Below are 22642 nucleotides of genomic sequence, written 5' to 3' on the forward strand. Positions count from 1 at the left end.
CAAGAAAAATATTCCAATGGTTAAAGATTTGCCATCTACTTGTTCTGCCCCTTTACACATGTGCACCATAATTATGATGATTTATGTTCTTTCCTCTTGCCCCATGATGTCTCCCATCACCACTGTATTGACAAAAGGCGAGGAAAGGTGACGAGTGATTATATGTTGAGTGTGTGTGCGTGTGTGTGTGTGTGTGTACTTCTTTTTTAAGCTGCTGAAGCTCCTCGCTCAGGCGCTTCCTGTCAGCCTCAGCCACCTCTTTGTCCCTCTGACACCCAAGGGCCCGGGCCTCAGCCAGGGCTCTGCTCTTCTCCGCTTCCCCCCTGGACTCCTTCGCCTCATCTGCTACATGGGAACACAATGTCGCCCTCTGTTGACTCTGATACAGCTTCAGCTTCAGCTGATGGGGTCAGAGAGAGAGAGGGAGGGAGGGAGGGAGAGTGGGTCGGGGTGGGAGGGTGTACATAGTGATGACTTGGTGAGGAAACCGTAGAAGCCTGTCTTTGTCCGTAGATGTAATGCAACACCATCCACTCAACACAGTAACACTATGACATGGCATGACTGTACAGTAGGTCAACTGCACCAAGGTTTACACAGTTTAGAGTTAATATGGAAAAATATGTATCATCATGTTCATGCAGTATTTTCCCCCAGGTTTAAAGGGTTCTTCACTGGTTTTGCACATTTTATGACTTACACAGAGTTATGTCAGCGAGACCTACAAATAGAAATCTACGGCTGCCTTTAAATGCCAAGAGTGGAGGGGTTCAAGTTGTACAGTTGCTAGGAAACAGATGCATGGATGCAAGCCAGCCGTTGGATAACATATGTATATACCTTTTTTTTTTTTAAAGGACAGGGAAGAAATCATTATGGCAGAGTTACACAGGGAAAAGATGGTGTCATTAGAACATTTTACATCTTTGGTAAACCGTTCACATCTCAGTCCAGAGAGAATAACAAGCAGTTTGAGCAGTAGCAATGGATTAATGCAACATCTCTGTGTTGTAAAACCACAGATGTTCTCTCTAGGCTTTGGTGCAGGGAGTGAGCAGCTCACAAAGCAACACAAACGTTGGTCTCCAGTCAGAAAAGGCTCTTTAACGTTGAGAGAAACCAGTGAATATAGTCTTATAGCAGGGACTGTAGATCAAATCTATCTTACCTGCAAGAAAATGAGCATCTACAGTAGGTCTCTTGAGGTAATGGGCGTGCACAGCACTGTCTATTTATGTGTATGTAATACAACCACGCTTTAAAAAACCTGAACAATCCCTTTAATTTGTTTAACATGTTTAAGGCTACCAGTACACATTTGAAAAATGGTGTACCTCTTTGATTTGGTCCTGCAGCTCCTGGTTCAGGTTCCTCAGGTTCCTCATGGTTAGTTCGCTATCTGTGCGCATCATAATCCGCTCCATGTGGATCTCGTTTAATAAGTACTTGTTTTCTTTCCTCAGATCCTCACATTCCTGAAGATTTTTTGAAATTGTTAGACGTAAATAATATGCAAGAAGAACTGGAAACTTTGAAGATGTATTCTATAAGATAAAAACTCAATCGATGAAGGATTACATCAGTTGTTTCTCTCTAGTTTTCTTCTCAACATAATTTATTGAGATTTCATGTTAAAATCCAGAAAGCAAAGACCCACACCAGTCCATCCTTCACCCTTATACTGTAAGAATACAATAGTTATTTTTACTCCAGGTGTCAATTAAACTTAACGTAATCTCCCTGGGTTTGTGAAAAAGCCTGAGGCCTGATCCAACTCACATCCAAACTCCTCCATCTCCCCACTTACCTTCCTTTTTCTGACCAGCTCTCCTTGCAGGTGGTTAATCTGAACAAAGGAGCCATTGGAGTTGATTGCGCTGACTGGTCTAACTGCCCGCACAGGCCGCCTGGTTGGCTTGGGAAGACCTTTAACCTCTTCTGTTACCTCGTTCCTGAACCAGCTGCCTTTGTTGACATTACTGCTGCTCGTGGAGAAGGATTTATATAAGCTGTCGTCCAGTGAGAACCTGCCAGTCGTCTGCAGGTCTGTGTGGGACTTGGCTCTGAGGGACATTTCAAAGCCAAATTGAGGTTGTTTACTCCACCATTACTGCAATGATGATCTGAGAGAAGATGAGGCTCCTGGTTTGTGGCCAGAACGCTGGCAAACAACTTGAATGAAGTTATCAGTTTCATGCTGAGTTCATGGGTTGGATCCTATCGCCAACAGGGAATCATTCATTATTCATTAAGGTAACATAATAGGACTGATAAACCTGTGTAGGACAGAAGCAAACATGCTCTGTGTTCTGGTATGAGGACGCCCTTTATCTCTGCTGACTTTAATTTAATGTTTATGAGGAATCTTCATATAGTTAGGGACTTAATTAGACATGTTCCCAGAAACTATAACCAAACCTTAAGCACCCTCAGTTGGACAGAGCTGAAAAATAGCTGGTTTTGCAGCTTCAAACAGACATAGAATATTGATTAAATTAATCCACAGTCATGGCAATTTAAAAAGAACCACCTTAAATACTATGACTGGCTTTGGTTGGGAGCATACAACAGAGGTCACTTCCTGTCTCTGAAAAGCTTCATAATTTAGGAATTACTTTACTATTTAAAAATTAGATATTGTTTTGACTTTGAATAAATGAGTTATGACAAGGTTCTAGTTTGTAGCAGCAGAAATTTTTTTTTTTTGTCAATTCAGTGCCAAGAAATAGTAGCTTCTGTGTAAACTGCAACAGATATAATGGTCTGTTTATAGGGTCAACTGTTACTGAAATACTACTGTGGTAGTATTTTTTTTTTACCGAAACCTGGTCATATCTAATGACAGACTATTATCACAGGCATTTCAAGGGAAATAATACCAAAACACAGACTGGAGGTCATCGTTTATTATACCTGACTTCTTAGGTTGTGAGGAAGTGGTTTGTTTTGGATCAGTGGTCTGTTTCAAAAGCGTTTCACTCCTTCTTCTTCCCAAGTACTCACAGTAAGGATGCTCCATGAAGGAAATACCTGAATATTGCTTTCCCCTCATTGAGTGAAGTGAGACCTAAACTCCTTTTGACCAGGGAAGTGTGACCAATTAGCTTCTCCGTCAGCTCGTATCTGTGTTACAACACAAGTCTCACTGGACTCTGAAAGCAGCAGGAAGCTCCATTGTTCATGTGTGATTCACTGGGTCATGAAAGAGCCACAAACTCCTTACCTTTTGCACCACGAACATCAGGTCAGCCTTGCTGTCAGCACATGATGATAAAGTGTGTGCGAATGCTTGTGGAATTACAAGGAGGAGGAGCCCTCATGCTGCAAGACCTCTATTATGTTTCCTACTAAGTCTTGACATCCAGGCAGCAATTATTATTGCTTATTATGGAGCCCTACTATTAAAGCTCTGTGAGAAATGTTGTCTCCTACTAACAGTGCTGTACTGAGGCTGGAGCTTTTTCTACTTTCTGTGGTCTGTGACTGTGGACTCAGTCCATTCCAGTAGAGTGATATCTTGCCAAGGGTTTGCCCTCGTCTGTACATCCTTGTATTCTTTGATCAATTCAAATTGTTTTCATAATGTTTTAAAGGACAAAAAGGCAAATTCAGGTGCTACAGCAGTGTAACATGAGTTTGCAGTTTAATTTACAATTTTAGAGAAGAAGAGAAGAGGTGGGGTTTAAAAAAGTGACAGAAACAAGAAAAGATAGACACACAGGAAATTCCATTTCCGACTGGCCTAGCAGAGCTAACATACCTCTGTAAGAGATTCTGGCAAAGCAGAAAACCAAAGAAAGAAGGTTTTCTATCATCTTGCTTTATTAGTTCCCAGAAATATTTAATTTGTTGTATTTGAGGTATTGAAATGTCAAATTGTATATTCATACTTTCATAATCAAAACAAAAATGTCTGAATTGAACATGGAGGGAGCTACTGTCTGTCAAGGTCTTTCTCATGTTGATGTAGCTGTTATCTCACAACAGGCCATCAAGCAGGTTTGACCCAAAGTTCCTGTTTCCTCTTCTAATCCACATCACATTTGTTCTGAGGTTTTTTTTTCCCTGCATTCGCTTTATTTGGTTGTGCACTTTTGTCCACTCCAGTTGTAACTTTTTCACTCAAAAAATGGCACGGATTTGGTTTCTCACTCAGTTTATACAGTCTGCGTGCTTTGCAGCCTCATTTCCTGCCTCTGAGTCCAATTTAATTAAAGGTGAGTGTTTCGTGTCTGATGTAGGTGGAGCAGAAAATACAGGAAGATTTGTGGTTTTACGTTTGCATGTTGAACGCATGGTTTAGGTCTTATTTTGTATCTTTTTAATATTTACTTGCTTATATATTCAGCATATTTATCAATGACAGTAGAAAAGATATTCTTATTTACTGTTTATATCTTTGATAGATTGTTGTAGAAATGATATGGTGAATACAAATGACAGTAGCTTTTAATAGTGGGGAAAGCACATGTCCATTTGCCATTACTCTAGTAAGAACTGTAACAATGCAAACTGATGAAATGTTGTGTTATGTCATCTAAACAAATCCCAATTTTTCTTTTTTAACATAGCTGCAGGAGTCAGCCACAGTCAGAGAGCAGCCGGAGTCTTCATGTTCATCGAAGGAGGAGAGTACACATTTAACTTTACGTCTGCCAGAGCCGCCTGCCTGTCTCTGAACGTCACAATAGCGACCACAGAGCAGATGATGAGGGCACTGCAGCAAGGACTGGAAACTTGCAAGTAGGCCAAAAACATGTAGTAGCTGTTGTTCTGTGGCAGCCGTGAGTCTTAAGCCATGAGCAGAAACTGTGAATCAATACATTTTTTGGTAACTCTGCTATTCAATATTAAAGATTAAATCTTGCACTGAGAACCAGCCTGGAGCACAATCTTTTTCTGTGGGGACATGAAGTAAAATAGCTTTATCTTATTGTTGGATAACAATTCCAGCTCAGTTGGTAAAGCTAGCACAAGCCATGGGCCCTAGTAGCAACCAGAGTTTGATTTCACAGTTGGCTTCCCCCTCTTATGTTATAAATATTTTTTTAGAATTACAGACTTGCTCATAAACAAACATGCAACTGTTCCAGATGTTCATTAATTCTATTAATACTGGCATATTCACACTCTTTTGGACAGATATGGCTGGATAGCCGAGCAGATTGCCGCCATCCCACGAATTACACCTAACAAAAACTGTGGAAAAGGTCAAACTGAACTTGTGCTGTGGCCCGGTAGTACAGACAGAAAGTTTGCTGTTTTCTGCTTCAATGCTTCAGGTACTTTTTATTTTTTATTTTTTTATTATTTTACTTCCAAGGTCATTCTATAGTGGTTCTCTATATGTGCATTATGGCCTCGTTACCAAAGGCTTAGTTGTACTTTTATTCTAAAGACCTTTAGTAATTAGAGTTGGCAGAGCAAGCTGACTGAGAGAGGAGAATGATGAATTCTCAATAAGATGGCTCAGGAACTACAGTCTGTGAGCTCTCATTAACAAAGATGTGTATATTACAGAGAAGCTTAACATAATACAGACAGAAATGTGTTTCCAAAATATATATAAGCGGCCTCCACAGAAAAGAGATTGATTTGAAATTTGATGAAAAAATTGTTAATTTCCCTGCAGGTATCAAGAGTTTAAGATAATTTTGGTCAGTTCATTCACATTCATTCATTCATCTTCTACCACTTTGTCCTCCACATGAGGGTTGCACCTCACAATATTTTAAATATCTTTCAAAGTGTACAATTAAGATATTAGATTATATTGAACATCAGTTCCAAGATGTTAACTTAAAGTTTTTTTCCCACCATTTACAGATATAGAGGAAACTTCAAGTGCATCAAAAGCTGCACCCCAGACTTCCTCCTCCTCTCCAACCACACCGATAGCACTGACCCAAACCCCAACAGCCACCACAACAGAGCTTACATCAACAAAAGAAGAGCCAAAAATGACTAAACCCCCCAAGGACACTTCTTCCACTTTACTTTTAAATCCCCTGGTTGAGATGACACGTTCAACTGGAATTTTCTCCACCTCCACATCTCTGGAAACATCCTCCACCCGTTTTCCTACATCTCCCTCTCACCCCACCACTGTCACCACATTTGTCTCCTCTACCTCTGTGCCAGAGCTGCTTCACAATGTGAGCTCTGCCAGACCTTCTCTAGAAGGTATGGTCCTGACCTTTTTTATCTTTTCACTTTTGTTTTCTCTGTGGATATGATTTGTGGGTTTTTTTTCAAAACTTTTAATTGACTTCATTTAGCAAACAGCATAATAAGGAAATGATGCACAAATCACGTACATGTGATATAAAACCAGGAGAACACCTGTGACATTAAAACACAATATGTGACCTCATTATCTTTATTCTCTCCTTGAACTGGTATACCTCTAGTGGTGAAATATAAATTGGGGAAGTGGGACAGCGGATGATGCTTTGTTGTTGTTGTTGTTGTTGTTGTTGTTTTTCCAGCTGTGCCCACGGCACTCATCATTCTTGGCGTCATTCTCCTGCTTCTGGCAGCAGCAGGTGTTGTGTGGTACTACAAGCTGTGAGTCATATTTTCTGATGTGAATTATTCCCCCTCGTGTACCAAATAGGCTGCTTTCATTTGGAATACAGGAGGAAAAAAAGCCACGTGGTTCCATAGTATCAATGTTATATGTCTAAAATCTGTCAGTATTGACTATTATGTGCCACTACTACAACCACACTTTAAAAAAACCCTAACTTTTTGTCTTCTTCTTTTGGTTTCTCCCTTTAACCACATCGGATCATCTTCCCTTGTCTCCTGATCTATCCTTCTTAATGTCCAGTATGCAACATTTGAAAATGTTTCTTTTAAAATTACATTAAATATAATAATAATGGAAAATTAAATATAATACCCATAAGCATGCAGTAAAAATGTATATTCACTTTAAAATAAAAGTTATTTTATAGCTTTGGAATAAGCCTTTTATTTTAAATTAAGAAGGCATGCATAACCCCCGTAGTCACTAGGGGTGGAAGGGTTCACAAAAGCCACGGTTCGGTTCATTTCATACCAAATGTAAAAAAAAAAAAAACTTCACTGGGTTACTGGCACAAGGCTTACGCTACGTTGCGCATCATAAACCTGATTTTTTTAATGAACTGTTCCACCCCTAGTAGTAACCCCTTTATATTCCAATTACCATCTACAGTCTCAGTTTTTGCAGTAAGAGGCAGTTTAAGAGTCAATCAACAGAACAATGATGATGATGTATGATGTACAGCATTTCCAATATATATCAACTTTTTTTTTCACGTCTTTTTACTAGGAATATTTTCACCATCTGGTCTATGGGTCAGCAGAAGGACGATACAGAGACAGAAATGTGGAAGCACAATGACAGTGAGATGATCTTACACAGCCAACATGGAGCAGAAGAGGATGATGCGTATGAAGAATCAGACAGGAAGTACTCCAGTGATATCACACTGTGTGTCAATCCAGACATCAAAGCCATGTACACGGAGTAGCTTGCTTTCTTTTATATAAGGAAATGCATGAAGCTGACCTCATAAATATCAGCAATGAAAAATAAACAAACCAAAAACAACAGGAAGGATTCCTTTATAAATAGCTTGTTTGGTGTCTTTTAGTTTTGATTGTGTCTGTAAATATTTACATGCAGTATATTATACTGTATGACATTTTCCCTCTAATTGTATTCTGAGATTGAGAAGCTGCAGTTATTTTGTTTGATGAATACAGCAAACATTTGAATTTCTTATGTTGTATTCTCTGCTAAGGGTTACGTCGTTAGGTAATTCGGGCTGATTATATCTGTGATGGTGTGCATAAGGTCCCAATAATGTGCTTGCCAGTCATTGTGAATTAAATCGACCAAAGTTTTTTGGGAAGACAGAGATACGTTTACAGTAAAAATGATTTTCACTTTGTGCGGGAAAGCGAGCAGTTTACAAAGCAACATAAACTCCAGTTTCCATAGAGAAAGGCTGTCTAATGGTCAAAGTGATGAACACATTCTTAAGTTAATAAAATTTATATTATTATTATAACACACAAAACACATATTACCGTGACCTAGTCCTCAATCTAAACCTAATTATAACCCTAAACCTAAAAACCAGGTCTTAAACCTAAAGAGGCCATTAAAAGATTTGAAGATGTCCTCATTTTGTATGGTTTATAAGATGTCCTCTCAAAGCCACAAATACAAGAACACACACACACACACGCACGAACGAACACTCGCAGCAAGATGGCGCGAGAGTTTCCGGGGCTAAACGACGTGCTGTGATGATGAAGAAGAAGAAGAAGAAGAAGAAACGGACCACGTGACCGGACATCTCCTCTGTACATCAATACACGAACATGTTGCTGAAACGTCGTTAAGATAAAACTCCGCAGTTGTCAGCGACAAACGGGTGACACTAGTCGGGGGCAGAGATGCGGCGTCTGGGCTGTGTGCAGCACAAGGTACCGTGTGTCTTTGTGACGGAGGTGAAGGAAGAACAGTCCAGAAAAAGAGAGTGTCAGGTGAGCTCCGCTGCACACCGACACACACCCACTGACACACAGTCACCTCCAGTTAGAGAACCGCTGTGTCAACGTGGGACAGTCTGTACGTTATTTACACACTGACATGACGTTTGTCACGTTGGTCTATTCATAAACACACGAAAAAGACAAAAATAACTGACCTGGACTGAAAATATGAAATGTCAGACATATACAGACGACGATAGTATACCCATACAGTGGAAAAAAATAACAACAATGCTGAATGTACCAACAGTAGTTTGTTAACTTAACATATTTTTAGTATGGGTGGGTCAAAAGTATTGATTTGGTGGTATATTGTCGTCCTCCCTCGTGCAATACGATAATCGATACACCAGGACAAATATTTATTTTTAAATTAACAAATGACACATCTTTAAACCCATTTTTACTCTTTGGCTTTCGACCCAGTATGAGACGTTGGTTTTTATCTTGTATGTTTTATTGTTTGTTGTTAAGTACATGATGTCATTTTTATATTTTATTTGTCTTATTTATCTCTGATGTACAGCACTTTGTTTCAGCTGTTGTTGTTTTTTAAAGTGCTTTATAAATAAAGTTGGATTGGATTGAAAAATTAAGGCGCTTTAAGGTAAACACACACTGCCAATTTCACTCGCTGCTCAACTGAATGAGGGGAAACTTGGGTGGAAGTTATCTGGCTGAAGAAGAGTGAGTTTACAGCGAGCTAATGGTGGAGAAAGCGGCGTTAAGGGATGCCCCATCTACGTCCAATACATAGACTTTATGCACTTTGTTCTCTATGTTGTGAATAAATAGAGAAATCCTGCACTTTTAACTTTTTTTTCAGTTAGACAGATATCGTGATGTATCGCTATATGATTGTTTTGCAATATATTGATTATCACAGAATCCTTATTGCCGATATTATTGGTATCGTGGACCACGTATGATGTATCATATTGAGAGGTTCCTTGTGATTCCCATCCATAATCCTCAAAAAGAATTGAAAAACATTTCCATTTAACTTTCACTGATAGTTTTTTTGTAATACCCAATAAGACATTCACTGGATTTGATATAGAGAAAAAGAAAAATCACATTGTACTTAAAAATGGAAACTGTTTTCAGCAATTTCAGGTTGTTGCCACTCCACGTGTGAACCCTGTGGCTTTGGAGGCCAATGTTGATGGTGCACTTGCCACAGAAAAGATGGATGGCACCTGCTGTTATGTTACACTTTATAAAGGTAAGTCTCGGCCACACTTAACTTTTCAAACTGGACAGGGTTGTGACAAACATTTATAATGATTTTATAGCATCAGAGGAAACCTATTACTTTTTTTATGGTGGTTATTGCGGGGGTATTGTTGCATTACAAGTTCAAGTTCAACATTACAAGTGTTGATAATATGCATAGTAAGTACAGATGCATGCACTAATTAATGCATTTTCTTTGGGATTTTTCTCTAGGGAAGCCGTACCTCTGGGCTCGACTTGACAGAAAGCCTAACAAACAAGCAGAGAAGAGGTTTAAAAAGTACCAGCACTCTCACAGGACCTGTAAAGGTAGAAAGTGATACTTTCCACAGGATGGAAGGGTGGAATGGTTTAAAGGGATAGTTAATGTGTATGTAGAAGTGTGGTTGTTGGAGGTACAGACACAGTCAGAATATAATAACCATGTTTTCTCTCAGACAGGATTTTCTGCTGGATTTTCTGCCATTTACCAAAAGTGACAACAGAAAAAACAGTTTTTCTCAAAGCATTTTGGAGAATTAAGAGTTTACAAATTGAAGTTACCAGTAGGAAAATGTTGTCTGGCTTTTTGTATTAGCACGTTATACAACCACACTTTAAAAACAAACAAACTACGACTTAAAGAGTGATTTAATCACATCAGTGCTCTTTTCAGGTTTCCCATGGAACGTAGAGGAAGACTTTAAGATGGTGCCAGAGACGTGGATCCCAGCTCACAGGGTCAAACACCACAATGGCCATCCCATGCCTGATGAACTCGGACACATCCCAGGTTCTTCTTTATACTCTGCAATGTTTTCAGCTTCTGCGCTGGTTAAACGTCTCAGTCTTTTCTGTGTAGCAACACGACTCCAGCTGCTCCTCCAGTAGTACTGTTAGTTTGTTTTTTTGCACTTATTTGTCATTTAAGTCTTTGTTGGTGCACATAGTTGAGGAGGAAGAGATCTTGAGCTTACCTTTACTGAAAAGTAGGTAATCAGTGCATTGGTTTAACTAAAAAGAGCAACACTGAGAACATGTTTTGGCCTGACAGTTGGCGAAACATCTAGATGAAGACTTTAACTTCACAACACACGACAAAATATAACTGTGACTGGCACATGTATTGTTGAGAGACAAAAACCACATCTTCATAAAACCTGCTTCATTTTCTCATGTGAGGTAATATGCTTACTTGAATTCAATGTGGCTGCTGCTGCCTAGATTTGGTGGATTGACCCTCGGGTGATTGATGTCATTGTTCAGGCTGGGTGCCGGTGGAGAACAACAACAAGCAGTACTGTTGGCACTCCTCTGTGGTGGACTACGGATCTGGTGCTGCTCTTGTTCTCAGGCCTAACGCAGATGATGAAGACGTGCTGGATATTGCAGATGTTCCACTGGCTGACCTCATGGAGCAGACCCTGGAGCTCATTGGAACCAATGTCAACGGGAATCCTTATGGTAATATTTATATTTATACTTGCCAGGCTACGCATAAAATGTAACATCAAAAGCCTGTATACACGTTAGTTGCCATGAGTGAAACTTGCATTGAAGCACAGCAAATACAGTACATCGACATAAATTAGTTTTATGGGATGCATCCAGTTTTGTGTAAAATGGGAGTATTTTGAGCTGAATCTCGCTCGTCATGACAGGACTGGGGAGTAAGAAGCAGCCCATTCACTGCCTGGTGTCACACGGGAGCATTCAAATCAGGAACCCTCCACCAGTGGACTTCCAGCAGCTGTGCTCTTGGTTCCATCAGAGTCAAGAGGGCCGAGTCGAGGGCATCGTCTGGCACTGTGACGACGGCACGCTCATCAAAGTGGGTCGAGTCTATACACGGTTTAATCTGAATTCAATTCATGTGCACACATTGAGTGTGAAGAGTTTAGCTGCCTCACTATTTGATTATGACTCAGAGTATTTCCATTATCTTTAGTTAATACAAATGGAAGCAATGTGTCAACATGAAGGAAACCAGACAAAGAAATAGTGTGCTCCTAACAGCAGTGTTACAAGTAAAACAGATTTTAGCCACTTTTAGCCACAAAAGGCTTACTTGATCAAATCTATGCCTGCTTTTGTCCATGATATCTGAGGAATAAGAAATAGACAGCCACTTTTAACTGGAAATTGAAGTTTGTGTCTTTTTGTTAACTCTCTCACTCCAAAGTCCATAGAGAAAATCACAGATTTTACATCACAGCACACAGGAGTTGTTGATCCACTGCTGCCTCTTTCATGAAGTCTTAACGTGTTATTATTATTATTATCAAACGAAGTAGCCTAGCATCTCCCATGTCCCTGAAACCTCAAAAACCCTGATTTTCTTTATGGACTTTGGTGCGGAAGAGTGACTGGGTGTGTTTTTGTAAAATGTACACTCATGTATTGTAATTGAGCTGTTCTCCTGCTGTTTGGCAGGTCCATCGTCATCACTTGGGACTGACGTGGCCAGACGGGGGATCGTACCTTGGCGGCAGGTCCGTGGTCGTTCGTGTCGACTGGACAGGCGACGAGTGCAACAGCAGCAAACACCTGTTTGTGTCTTTGTCCAACCTGAATGGACACACCTTCAGGCGGCTTCAGGACATCCAGTTTGAACCTTAAAGGTGTGCCAAGATGAAACGTTCCCTTTCCCGAAGTCTCTCCTGGAAACCCTGTGAGGATGTGTCCCTTCACTGATAGTTTGAGCTGAAATTCCAAACGAGTGGTGTGACACTGACTGTTTGAAGCTGTGGAAACCAGTGAAGTCCAAGTGTTTCATGACAGAATTTCCATTTGAGTGATATCACATTGAGGCATGAGACAGTTTTCCCATTTGCTTGGCAGTTATTTTCAAAACTTTACAAAGGGATAGTCCAGCCTTTTTGAAGTGTAATTGTACATAGACATAGTGAGGGCTGACTGCCAGTAAGGACACAAGAAAAATGGATTTTAGCCACGTAACACGAGGCTCACCTATTACACTCTACATCCGCTTAAGTCTGTTATGATTTGAGTTCATAGGGCCTCATTCTTTTAAGTTTGTGTCACTTGAATAAACCTGAATTGAGGATTTCAAACATAGAAGTCTTTTGGACGACATACTACACCATGACTTTTTGACTGATTTTGGACGACATACTACACTATGACTCTTTGACTGATATTGGACGACATACTACGCTATGACTTTTTGGACTGATTTTGGACTATGACTTTTTGGACTGATTTTGGGCGACATACTACACATGACTTTTGACTGATTTTGGGCGACATACTACACTACGACATACTTGACTTTTGACCCGACACGACTACGCTATGACTCTTTGACTGATATTTTATGACTTTTTTTTTGGACGACATACTAAACTTTTGACTGACGACATACTATGGACTATTTTGACATTTTTTTGACACATACTACGACTACGACTGCTAAACTGATGACTTTGGACTGATTTACATACTACGACTGACACGCTGACTCTGATTTGGACGATGACTTTTGACTGATTTTGGGCTAAACTATGACTTTTTGGACTGATTTTGGACGCTATGACTTTTTGGACGACATACTAAACTATGACTTTTTGACTGATTTTGGACGACATACTAAACTATGACTTTTTGTCCGTCTGTTTGAGCTTCACACTGGTGGCCAAAATAAAAAAAAGATAACTTCAGGACAAGACAACATCCTTGAAGAACCATGAGGAAGTGAGTCTGACACCTTGAAGACTTGAACAACACAACGTCATGGTCTGATGAAGTAGATCAGCTGATTAAAGTGATTCTACTGTTTGAAAGACTCTGAAAATGTTAAAAAGTCAGCTTCTGATGGAGTGAGCTATTTCTGCAGATGATCTTAAGGTGAATTTCTTGGTGTTTCTTAAGTTCCTCATCCATTATTATTTTAAATTTGGCAGTTGTTAGAACCTGCAAGATGGCAAGGTAGGTTCCACAACAGCGGGGTTGTCCCAGTCCAGCAGTCAACAGGTTCTGTTCCACAACCACAGGACTGCTCTGAACATTAATTATTCAGGAGGTTTTGACTGGTAGTGTTGAAAATAGGATTATAAAATGTGGTCGTAATCTCTGTCTCAGACTCTGACACATGATCAGGTGACATACTATACTATGACATTTTTGAGTGATTTTGGACGACATACTAACCTATGACTTTTTGAGTGATTTTGGACGACATACTACATACTATACTATGACTTTGTCACATTTTGGACGACATGCTATACTAGGACATTTTGAGTGATTTTGGATGACATACTATACTATGACATTTTGAGTGATTTTGGGCGACATACTATACTATGACTTTTTTGTCACATTTTGGACGACATACTATACTATGACTTTTTGTCACATTTTGGGGGCGACATACTATACTATGACTTTTTGTGACTTTTGACATACTATACTATGACTTTTTGAGTGATTTTGACTACTTTTGAGTGATTTACCATACTATACTATGACTTTTTGTCACATTTTGGACTGACATACTATACTATGACTTTTTGTCACATTTTGGACATGCTATACTATGACTTTTTGTCACATTTGGCGACACACTAACCTATGACTTTTTTTTTTTTGGATGACATACTATACTATGACTTTTTGTCATATTTTGATGACATACTATACTATGACTTTTTTGAGTGATTTTGGACGACACACTAACCTATGGCTTTTTTGTCACATTTTAGACGACATACTATACAATGACTTTTTTGTCACATTTTGGACCACATACTATATTATGACTTTTTTGAGTGATTTTGGACTACATATTAAACTGACTTTTTGTCACATTTTGGACCACAAACTATATTATGACTTTTGAGTGATTTTGGGCGACATATTAAACTATGACTTTTTGTCACATTTTGGATGACATACTACACTCTGACTTTTGGACTGATTTTGATACTATACTATGACTTTTTGAGTGATTTTTGGACATACTAACCTATGACTTTTTGACATTTTGGACGACATACTAACCTATGATTTTTTGTCACATTTTGACGACATACTAACCTATGACTTTTCACATTTTGGACATTTTTTGTCACATTTGACATACTAAAGTATGACTTTTTTGTCACATTTTCAATGACATACTATACTATGACATTTTTGTCACATTTTGGACAACATACTATACTGATTTTTTGTCACATTTTGGGACGACATACTAACCTATGACTTTTTGTCACATTTTGGACGACATACTAACCTATGACTTTTTTCACATTTTGGACATACTTGTTTTTGTATATGACTACTTATGACTTTTTGTCACATTTTCAATGACATACTATACTATGACATTTTGTCACATTTTGGACAACTACCACTATACTTTTTTTGTCACATTTTGGACTGACATACTAACCTATGACTTTTTGTCACATTTTGGCTGACATACTAACCTATGACTTTTTTCACATTTTCATACTAACCTATTTTTGCATTTTGACTACTAAAGTATGACTTTTTGTCACATTTTCAATGAATATACTTACTATGCATTTTTGTCACATTTTGGACAACATACTATACTACTTTTTGTCACATTTTGGACTACATACTATACTATGACTTTTGAGTGATTTTGGGCTACATACTAACCTATGATTTTTGTCAAATTTTGGACAACATACTATACTATGACTTTTGTCACATTTTTGACGACATACTATACTATGACTTTTTGAGTGATTTTGGATACATACTATACTATACGTTTTGTCATATTTTGGATGACATACTACTATGACTTTTTGTCACATTTGGACTATGACATTTTGAGTGTATGACTTTTTGTATTTGGGTGACATGCTATACTATGACTTTTTGTCATTTTGGTACTATACTATGACTTTTGAGTGATTTTACATTAACCTATGACTTTTTTTTTCACATTTTGGACTACTATACTATGACTTTTTGTCACATTTTGGATCTACATACTATACTATGACTTTTTGTCACATTTTGACTACATACTATACTATGACTTTTTGTCACATTTTGACATACTATACTATGACTTTTTGTCACACTTTGGACAACATACTATACTACTTTTTTGTCACATTTTTACATACTATACTATGACTTTTTTGATTTTGGAATTACTAACCTATGATTTTTTGTCAAATTTTGGACAACATGCTATACTATGACATTTTTGTCACATTTTGGACCTATACTATATGACTTTTTGAGTGATTTGGACTACATACTTACTATGACTTTTTGATTTTGACGACATACTATACTATGACTTTTTGTCACATTTTGACTATGACTGGACTACTATGACTTTTTGTCACATTTTATTATGCTATACTATGACTTTTTGTCACATTTTACATACTATACTATGACTTTTTGAGTGATTTTATAACCTATGACTTTTTTTTTTCATATTTGGATACATACTATACTATGACTTTTTGTCACATTTTGGACGACATACTATACTATGACTTTTGTCACATTTTGACATACTATACTATGACTTTTTGTCACATTTTGGACATACTATACTATGACTTTTTGAGTGATTTTGGTAACTATGGCTTTTTGTCACATTTTAGACACATACTATACAATGACTTTTTTGTCACATTTTGGACCACATACTATATTATGACTTTTTGAGTGATTTTGGACGACATATTAAACTATGACTTTTTGTCACATTTGGACCTAAACTATATTATGACTTTTGAGTGATTTTGGACGACATATTAAACTATGACTTTGAGTGATTTTGACCTATGACTTTTTAAGTGATTTTGGACACATACTATACTATGACTTTTTGTCACATTTGACGACATACTATACTATGACTTTTTTGTCACATTTTAGACAACATACTATACTATGACTTTTTGTCACATTTTGGAACATACTATGACTTTTGTCACATTTTGACCATACTATATTATGACTTTTTGAGATTTTTATATTAAACTATGACTTTTTGGACTGATTTTGGACGATATACTACACTCTGACTTTTTGGACTGATTTTGGACAACATATTAAACTATGACTTTTTTGTCACATTTTGGACGACATACTATACTATGACATTTTGGTCACATTTTGGACAACATACTATACTATGACTTTTTGTCACATTTTGGACGACATAGTAACCTATGACTTTTTGTCACATTTTGGACAACATACTATACTATGACTTTTTGTCACATTTTGGACGACATAGTAACCTATGACATTTTTGAGTGATTTTGGACAACATACTATACTATGACTTTTTTCACTTTTTTTGGACGACATACTATGCTATGACTTTTTTGAGTGATTTTGGACGACATACTATACTATGACATTTTTGTCACATTTTGGACGACATACTATACTATGACTTTAACTCAACTGCTTATACTGTGATTGTCCATCTTTGGTGATGCTAAGGTGCGCAAGTGAAATAATATTAAGAAAAAAAAAGTTAGTGTTGAACCAATTCGCTTTTATGTCCAACTGTGAAATGCACTCCATTCTCTACAGTAACAGTCTCATGACAGTAAACAATTGTGACAGTTTACACACAACCTTTGAAATGAATCATCTATGTTAATACTTTTAAGGTAAGAACTACAAGAGGATCCTTTCAGCAGCTTGATGAAGGGGAAACGCTCGTCCAGCAGGTGGCAGGATTTCAATGAGAACATGAACATTGATTAATTTCAGGTGGAGCTGCTCTTGCACTTTGAGGCTTAATTTCTCAAAAATGATAGAATAGAATAGAATATAAATACTTTATTCATCCCCGAGAGGAAATTGTTATGACACAGCAGCAATACAATACAAAAAAAAAATATTGTAAACATAACATGTACAACTGTGAAACAATATGCTGGTAGAGATACAGCAAAATTGTTTGATAATGAGTGAGGGAATAGTCAGCATGCTCCTGAGGTCAACTTTGTCAACAACTTATGGGCCAATGTGTTGTTATAATACAGTAAAAATCAATGTCAGCTCGATTGATTGCACTCGTCTTAGTAACGTCTTATTTTAGGGGGGGTGTGGCTCAGTGGTTAAGACCCTACCTTGTGTACTAAAGACATCATGGTCGCAAGTTCGATTCAACCCCTGGCTAATTGTACTTGATTCCATTGTAAGTCGCTTTGGATCGTCTGCTAAATGACATGTAATGTAATTTTGAAAACCGGAAGTGATCTCGCTCGGTATCAGACGAGCGCTGACATCAGTCGACTCCCAGCATTCACCTTAAGTTTGACTACACGGGCGCACTTAAAAACGTTGTTGCGGATGGCTTGACCACGCGAAGACGAATGACGGTTCATTTGACCGCAGTTTGTGGCTTCAGAGTAACTCTCTTACTCCCGTTAAAAAGAACATAAATGTCATTTTTTACGTTTTTGTCGTTGTCCCAATCTTACGCTTCCCTTCCCGATCACAGGTCGTCTTCTTCTTGTCTTGTCCGGTCACAGGTCACTTCCGGGTCACGTTTCTTGCATTTATCAAAAAAACTCTCGTTATCCGTTTTTTTCCGTTTTTCATTTCAGCACAAAATCGGAAATTGGAAAAACCAGTCGTTATCCGTTTTTTCATTTTGATTTATGTAAACGAATATTGAGAAAACAAGTCGTTTTTTCATTGCTGGTTTTATTTTGAAAAACGAATGATACCCGGATTGTACCCTGATCGCTGTAGAGGAATTTTGGCCCAGTCATTTTTGCAGAATTGTTGTAATGCACATTTGAGGGTTTTTGGGCATTAACCGCCTTTTTAAGGTCATGCCACAGCATCTCAATAGGATTCAGGTCAGGACTTTGACTAGGCTACTCCAAAGTCTTCATTTTGGTTTTCTTTAGCCATTTAGAAGGTTTTTTATTGTTATTATTTACCAAAGAATGTACAAACAACAAGGCTTACAACTTTTTTACAACTCTGCAGAAGCCTGGTAACGAGCTGTTCATCTGAATCAGGTGTGTTGGAGGGGGCAACATCTAAAACATGCAGGGCAGTGTTCCCTGAGGACCAGGGTTGGGAAACACTGCTTTAGATCGCAGCATGATGTCTTCCTTTTTTGGGATCTTTTGGCTGACTTCACTTTGTCTGACAGGTTCTATTTAACTGATCTCTTGATTCAATAGGTCTGGCAGTAATCAGGCCTGGATGTGGCAAGTGAAATTTTCCAAAAAATGTGACTAACCACAGTTACCTCATGATTTTACACTTGGGGCCATGTAGGTTTGGATAGTTTTTTTCCCCGTAATAAATAAAGTCATCACTTAAAAACTGCATTTTGTGTTTACTTGGGTTATCTTTGTCTAATATTTAAATTTGTTTGATAATCTGAAACATTTAAGTGTGACAAACATGCAAAAAAAAAAAGAAATCAGGAAGGGGACAAATACTTTTTCACAGCACTGTAATTGTGGAGGCATAATATTTGATTTCTCCTTTAACTGTTTATATCTTGGAGAACTTCCTGAAGGCCTCAGTAAAAATTCAAATACTCAGGTTAGCACAACACAATTTATTCAGTCTTACTGCGATATCGGAATGTACCTCTTCGTGTAACAAATGGCTGGGCAGCTGGACATTTACTGTGAGTCATATAATAATATACTGTAAATAAATACTCTATCTTATCCGACACTTGTTTCACTGCCTAAGTAAAGAATTAAAAGGTCAAAGATGTGAAGGTGATCGTATCAACGCTGCTTTATTGACATTCACATAGAAGGACAATGTGTTTGAACAAATATAAACCTCTTATTAATATGCTACAATTCTTTAAATCACTAGGGAATTATCTTACATTGATACAAACTTCAGAAAGAGGCTAAAGCAGCCATACTGTACTTTACAATCTTCTAACAAAGACATTTGCCAATAAATATCAAATCTACTACAAGAAAAAAACTTTAATTTCATGAAGGTTAAACTGATCATTTAGATTTAGGAGGAATGTATCAACAGAAATTGAAATATTTAAAGTCATACATGTATTTTTATTTTACATTTCTATGTTTTAATCACCTGAAAAAAAATAAGAACGGTTGTGTGTTTTTGGAGCCTCTTTTGGCACTTTTCCACGACACAGTTCCAGCACGACTTGGCTCGGCACGGCTAGACTCTGCACCAGCATCAAACCGAACAATGCCAAAGTGTAGATTTGAAAATCCTGAAAACATGTTCATCTCCAACATTTAGCAAGGAAATGTCTCAAATCTCAATATTTAACAGAGAAGTCTGGTTAATGTAGCGTCCGCACCACCGAAAGCCGGCGATTGCGAGCCGAAACACAACCCCTTTCCGCTCCCACTGTATTTCAGTTCAGTTCAGTTCTGATTCTAATGATTCAGTTACACCAAAAATAACTGCTTAACAAGTCAGTCGTCACTTTTTCGTGAGTGTCTCGTATAAAACAACATCACGGCAGAAGATGACCTCAGTTGCTAAGGACATAGTGGATTTTTAAAGCCTAAAAGTGTATGATATGGGTGTAGTGGGAACAGTCGTGGTGACCCCCGAGTTAACTGATGGACACATGGGGCATTTGAACCTCGACACCAAACTGACCGCACACTTTCCTCAGCTCTCGCTCCAGCAGAATGTTCTTCTTCACCTCCACGTTGTAGTTGTACTTCAAGTCCTCAAGCTCCTCAAAAAACGACGGGTCAAAGTTCTCCAGCGCTTTCGTCAGCCTGCTCACCTCGGTTTGGAGTTTGGCTTTCTCGCTTTCCGCCGCCTGCAGGAGGTTTGCCAGCGTTCCCTCATCTATCGGCGCGAGGAGAGAAACACGTCACGTCACTTGCAGTACAATACGTTAAGAAAATAAGAAAGTGGAACGTCATTAAAGTCATCGTTCAGGATTTTGGAAACACCGCAACCAAAATCCCATAATGAATCAAAAACGAAGAAGAAATCACTGCAGCTTTAAATAATATTATTCTTTTAGAAATCATGATTTTGGAACCGTAAGCGTGCAGGACAGTGGACTTTCGTCTCGATCGACATCTGGTGAGGACTTTTCATCAAAATGAATGGTAACGTTTGATTATACAGGCTACAACACAACATCAGTGGCGATTTGGAGTCTCACCGAGTTTGGGAGACGCCTCTCCGTAGCGCTCACTGTGCTTGTCCAGTCTTTGCTTCAGAGCCGCGTTCTCCTTCTGCAGCTCGGTGTTCAGCAACCTTTGGTCATAACGGTAACATAAATAAAGGTCATTTCTATCTTAGTAGAAAGTGAGATTATTTCAATATGTTTGTCTCACTGTGTGCCATGATGTAAAATCACAGTGAGAAAATACTTGACAAGGGTTTGATTTCTGCAGTCGCCACTTTCACTGGCTTTTTCACTGCAACACACACACACACACACACACACACACACGTCACCATCATACAGTCCTACACATGTATTCTGAAGTGCCACAAGGGGGGGCTGCATCTTTGATAATCTGATATCAGATTGTAATATTATTATAATGACAAACAAAAGGAAACTTGTATCGCCACACGTCCGTTTCACTGGATAAACTCCGCCCCCTCTGTTGACTCAATGTTCAAAGCTCCACCCACAAACACTTTTTGCTTTTATCAATATAAAAACATGACTGTGTGAGTCACTGTTTGTAGGTTATTATGGTCTGGATCACTGACCTGGTCGTTGAGTGGTGGTACTGCTGTTACTGGTCAACTCCAATGGAACATGAACAGGCTCTGTAACACACACACACACACACACACACACACACTTGTTAATGACTGCTATACCTAACACTGGCTAACAGCAGCTAACAGCGGCTGACACTGGCTAACAGCAGCTAACAGTGGCTAACACTGGCTAGTTGAGCCTGAAAGTCATTATCTTGTGACTGACGTTAGTCACAGTTTGGTCAATGTAACGCAGCATCACTCTCTGTTAATCAAGAGTGTGGCTCCACCTACTGGTGAGGCTGAAGGAGGAGCTCCACTGGGTCAGAGGTTGTGATTGGATGCCGTGGGCGTAGGAGCTCAGGTAGTCGTTTCGTCCCTGCAGCTTGTGGACTCTGATTGGTCCTCCGGCTGCTCTCAGAGCGCCCCTGTGTGGACACGACAAAAACATCACTCCATGCAGCTACATGACCTTTCGGTGGAAAGATCGCAATTCCAACACAGTCATGGTCAGAGGTCAGAGGTCACAGGGTCACCTGTGAAGCGCGGCTCCACACACCGACGACACCGACGCGTAGATCCCCGTCCCAAACACAGACATCTGTCCCTGACTGCAGCCGGGAGGACACAGGACGACCACCACGTCCTCCGTCAGGTCAGCTCCACGGGTCTCACAAGTGACTGGGTACGCCACTGAGACACGAGTCATGTGTGGGAACATGAATGTTTAAAGGTTTCCTCTGATTCAGATTCAACAGAAACATGATTATTCAGCAGCAGGTTAAAAGTTTCTTCCTTTAAACGTTTATCTCTTTTTATTTGGCCTGTAAGATGTTGAAATCATCATGAACATCATCCACTTGGTTTTTTGGAATTATTGTTAAAGGGACAGAGTACGAAATGTTAGCTTGCTGCTAATTTGCATCTGTCTAGAATAAATACATTAAAAATAACAACACACACACACACACACACCACACACACACACACACACACACACACACACACACACACACACACACACACACACACACACACACACACACACACACACACACACACACACACACACACACACACACACACACACACACACGACTCACCACTGGATTCTGAGCCAAATGCTGTAGAGATGAAGATGATGAAGAAGAAGAAGGGACCTGAGGATAAA

The 22642-nt window shown here is 38.8% G+C and overlaps 3 protein-coding genes across 3 annotated transcripts; 2 read left to right on the top strand and 1 right to left on the bottom strand.

Moving 5' to 3' along the window:
• Positions 1 to 35: 35 nt before the first annotated feature.
• LOC122775852 lies at positions 36 to 2092 on the bottom strand. Its single transcript, XM_044036056.1, has 4 exons — positions 1808 to 2092; positions 1335 to 1475; positions 200 to 400; positions 36 to 50 (listed from the first exon to the last, which is right to left on the bottom strand). Exons 1-4 carry the CDS (start codon positions 2072 to 2074, stop codon positions 36 to 38), a joined length of 624 nt encoding a protein of 207 aa, XP_043891991.1. The 5' UTR covers positions 2075 to 2092.
• A 1964-nt stretch (positions 2093 to 4056) lies between these two features.
• On the top strand, positions 4057 to 7908 carry lyve1b (lymphatic vessel endothelial hyaluronic receptor 1b). The gene is made up of 6 exons (XM_044035846.1): positions 4057 to 4217; positions 4572 to 4743; positions 5143 to 5282; positions 5827 to 6183; positions 6489 to 6567; positions 7319 to 7908. The coding sequence occupies exons 1-6, from the start codon at positions 4130 to 4132 to the stop codon at positions 7518 to 7520; spliced, it is 1038 nt and encodes a 345-aa protein (XP_043891781.1). The 5' UTR covers positions 4057 to 4129; the 3' UTR covers positions 7521 to 7908.
• Positions 7909 to 8337: 429 nt separating this feature from the next.
• lg10h12orf29 (linkage group 10 C12orf29 homolog) lies at positions 8338 to 12846 on the top strand. The gene is made up of 7 exons (XM_044035383.1): positions 8338 to 8544; positions 9661 to 9778; positions 10003 to 10098; positions 10445 to 10561; positions 11035 to 11232; positions 11430 to 11599; positions 12202 to 12846. The coding sequence occupies exons 1-7, from the start codon at positions 8455 to 8457 to the stop codon at positions 12385 to 12387; spliced, it is 975 nt and encodes a 324-aa protein (XP_043891318.1). The 5' UTR covers positions 8338 to 8454; the 3' UTR covers positions 12388 to 12846.
• The last annotated feature ends 9796 nt before the right edge of the window (positions 12847 to 22642 follow it).

The sequence above is a fragment of the Solea senegalensis genome, linkage group LG10 (genome assembly GCF_019176455.1).
Source record: "Solea senegalensis isolate Sse05_10M linkage group LG10, IFAPA_SoseM_1, whole genome shotgun sequence".
Taxonomy (NCBI): domain Eukaryota; kingdom Metazoa; phylum Chordata; class Actinopteri; order Pleuronectiformes; family Soleidae; genus Solea; species Solea senegalensis.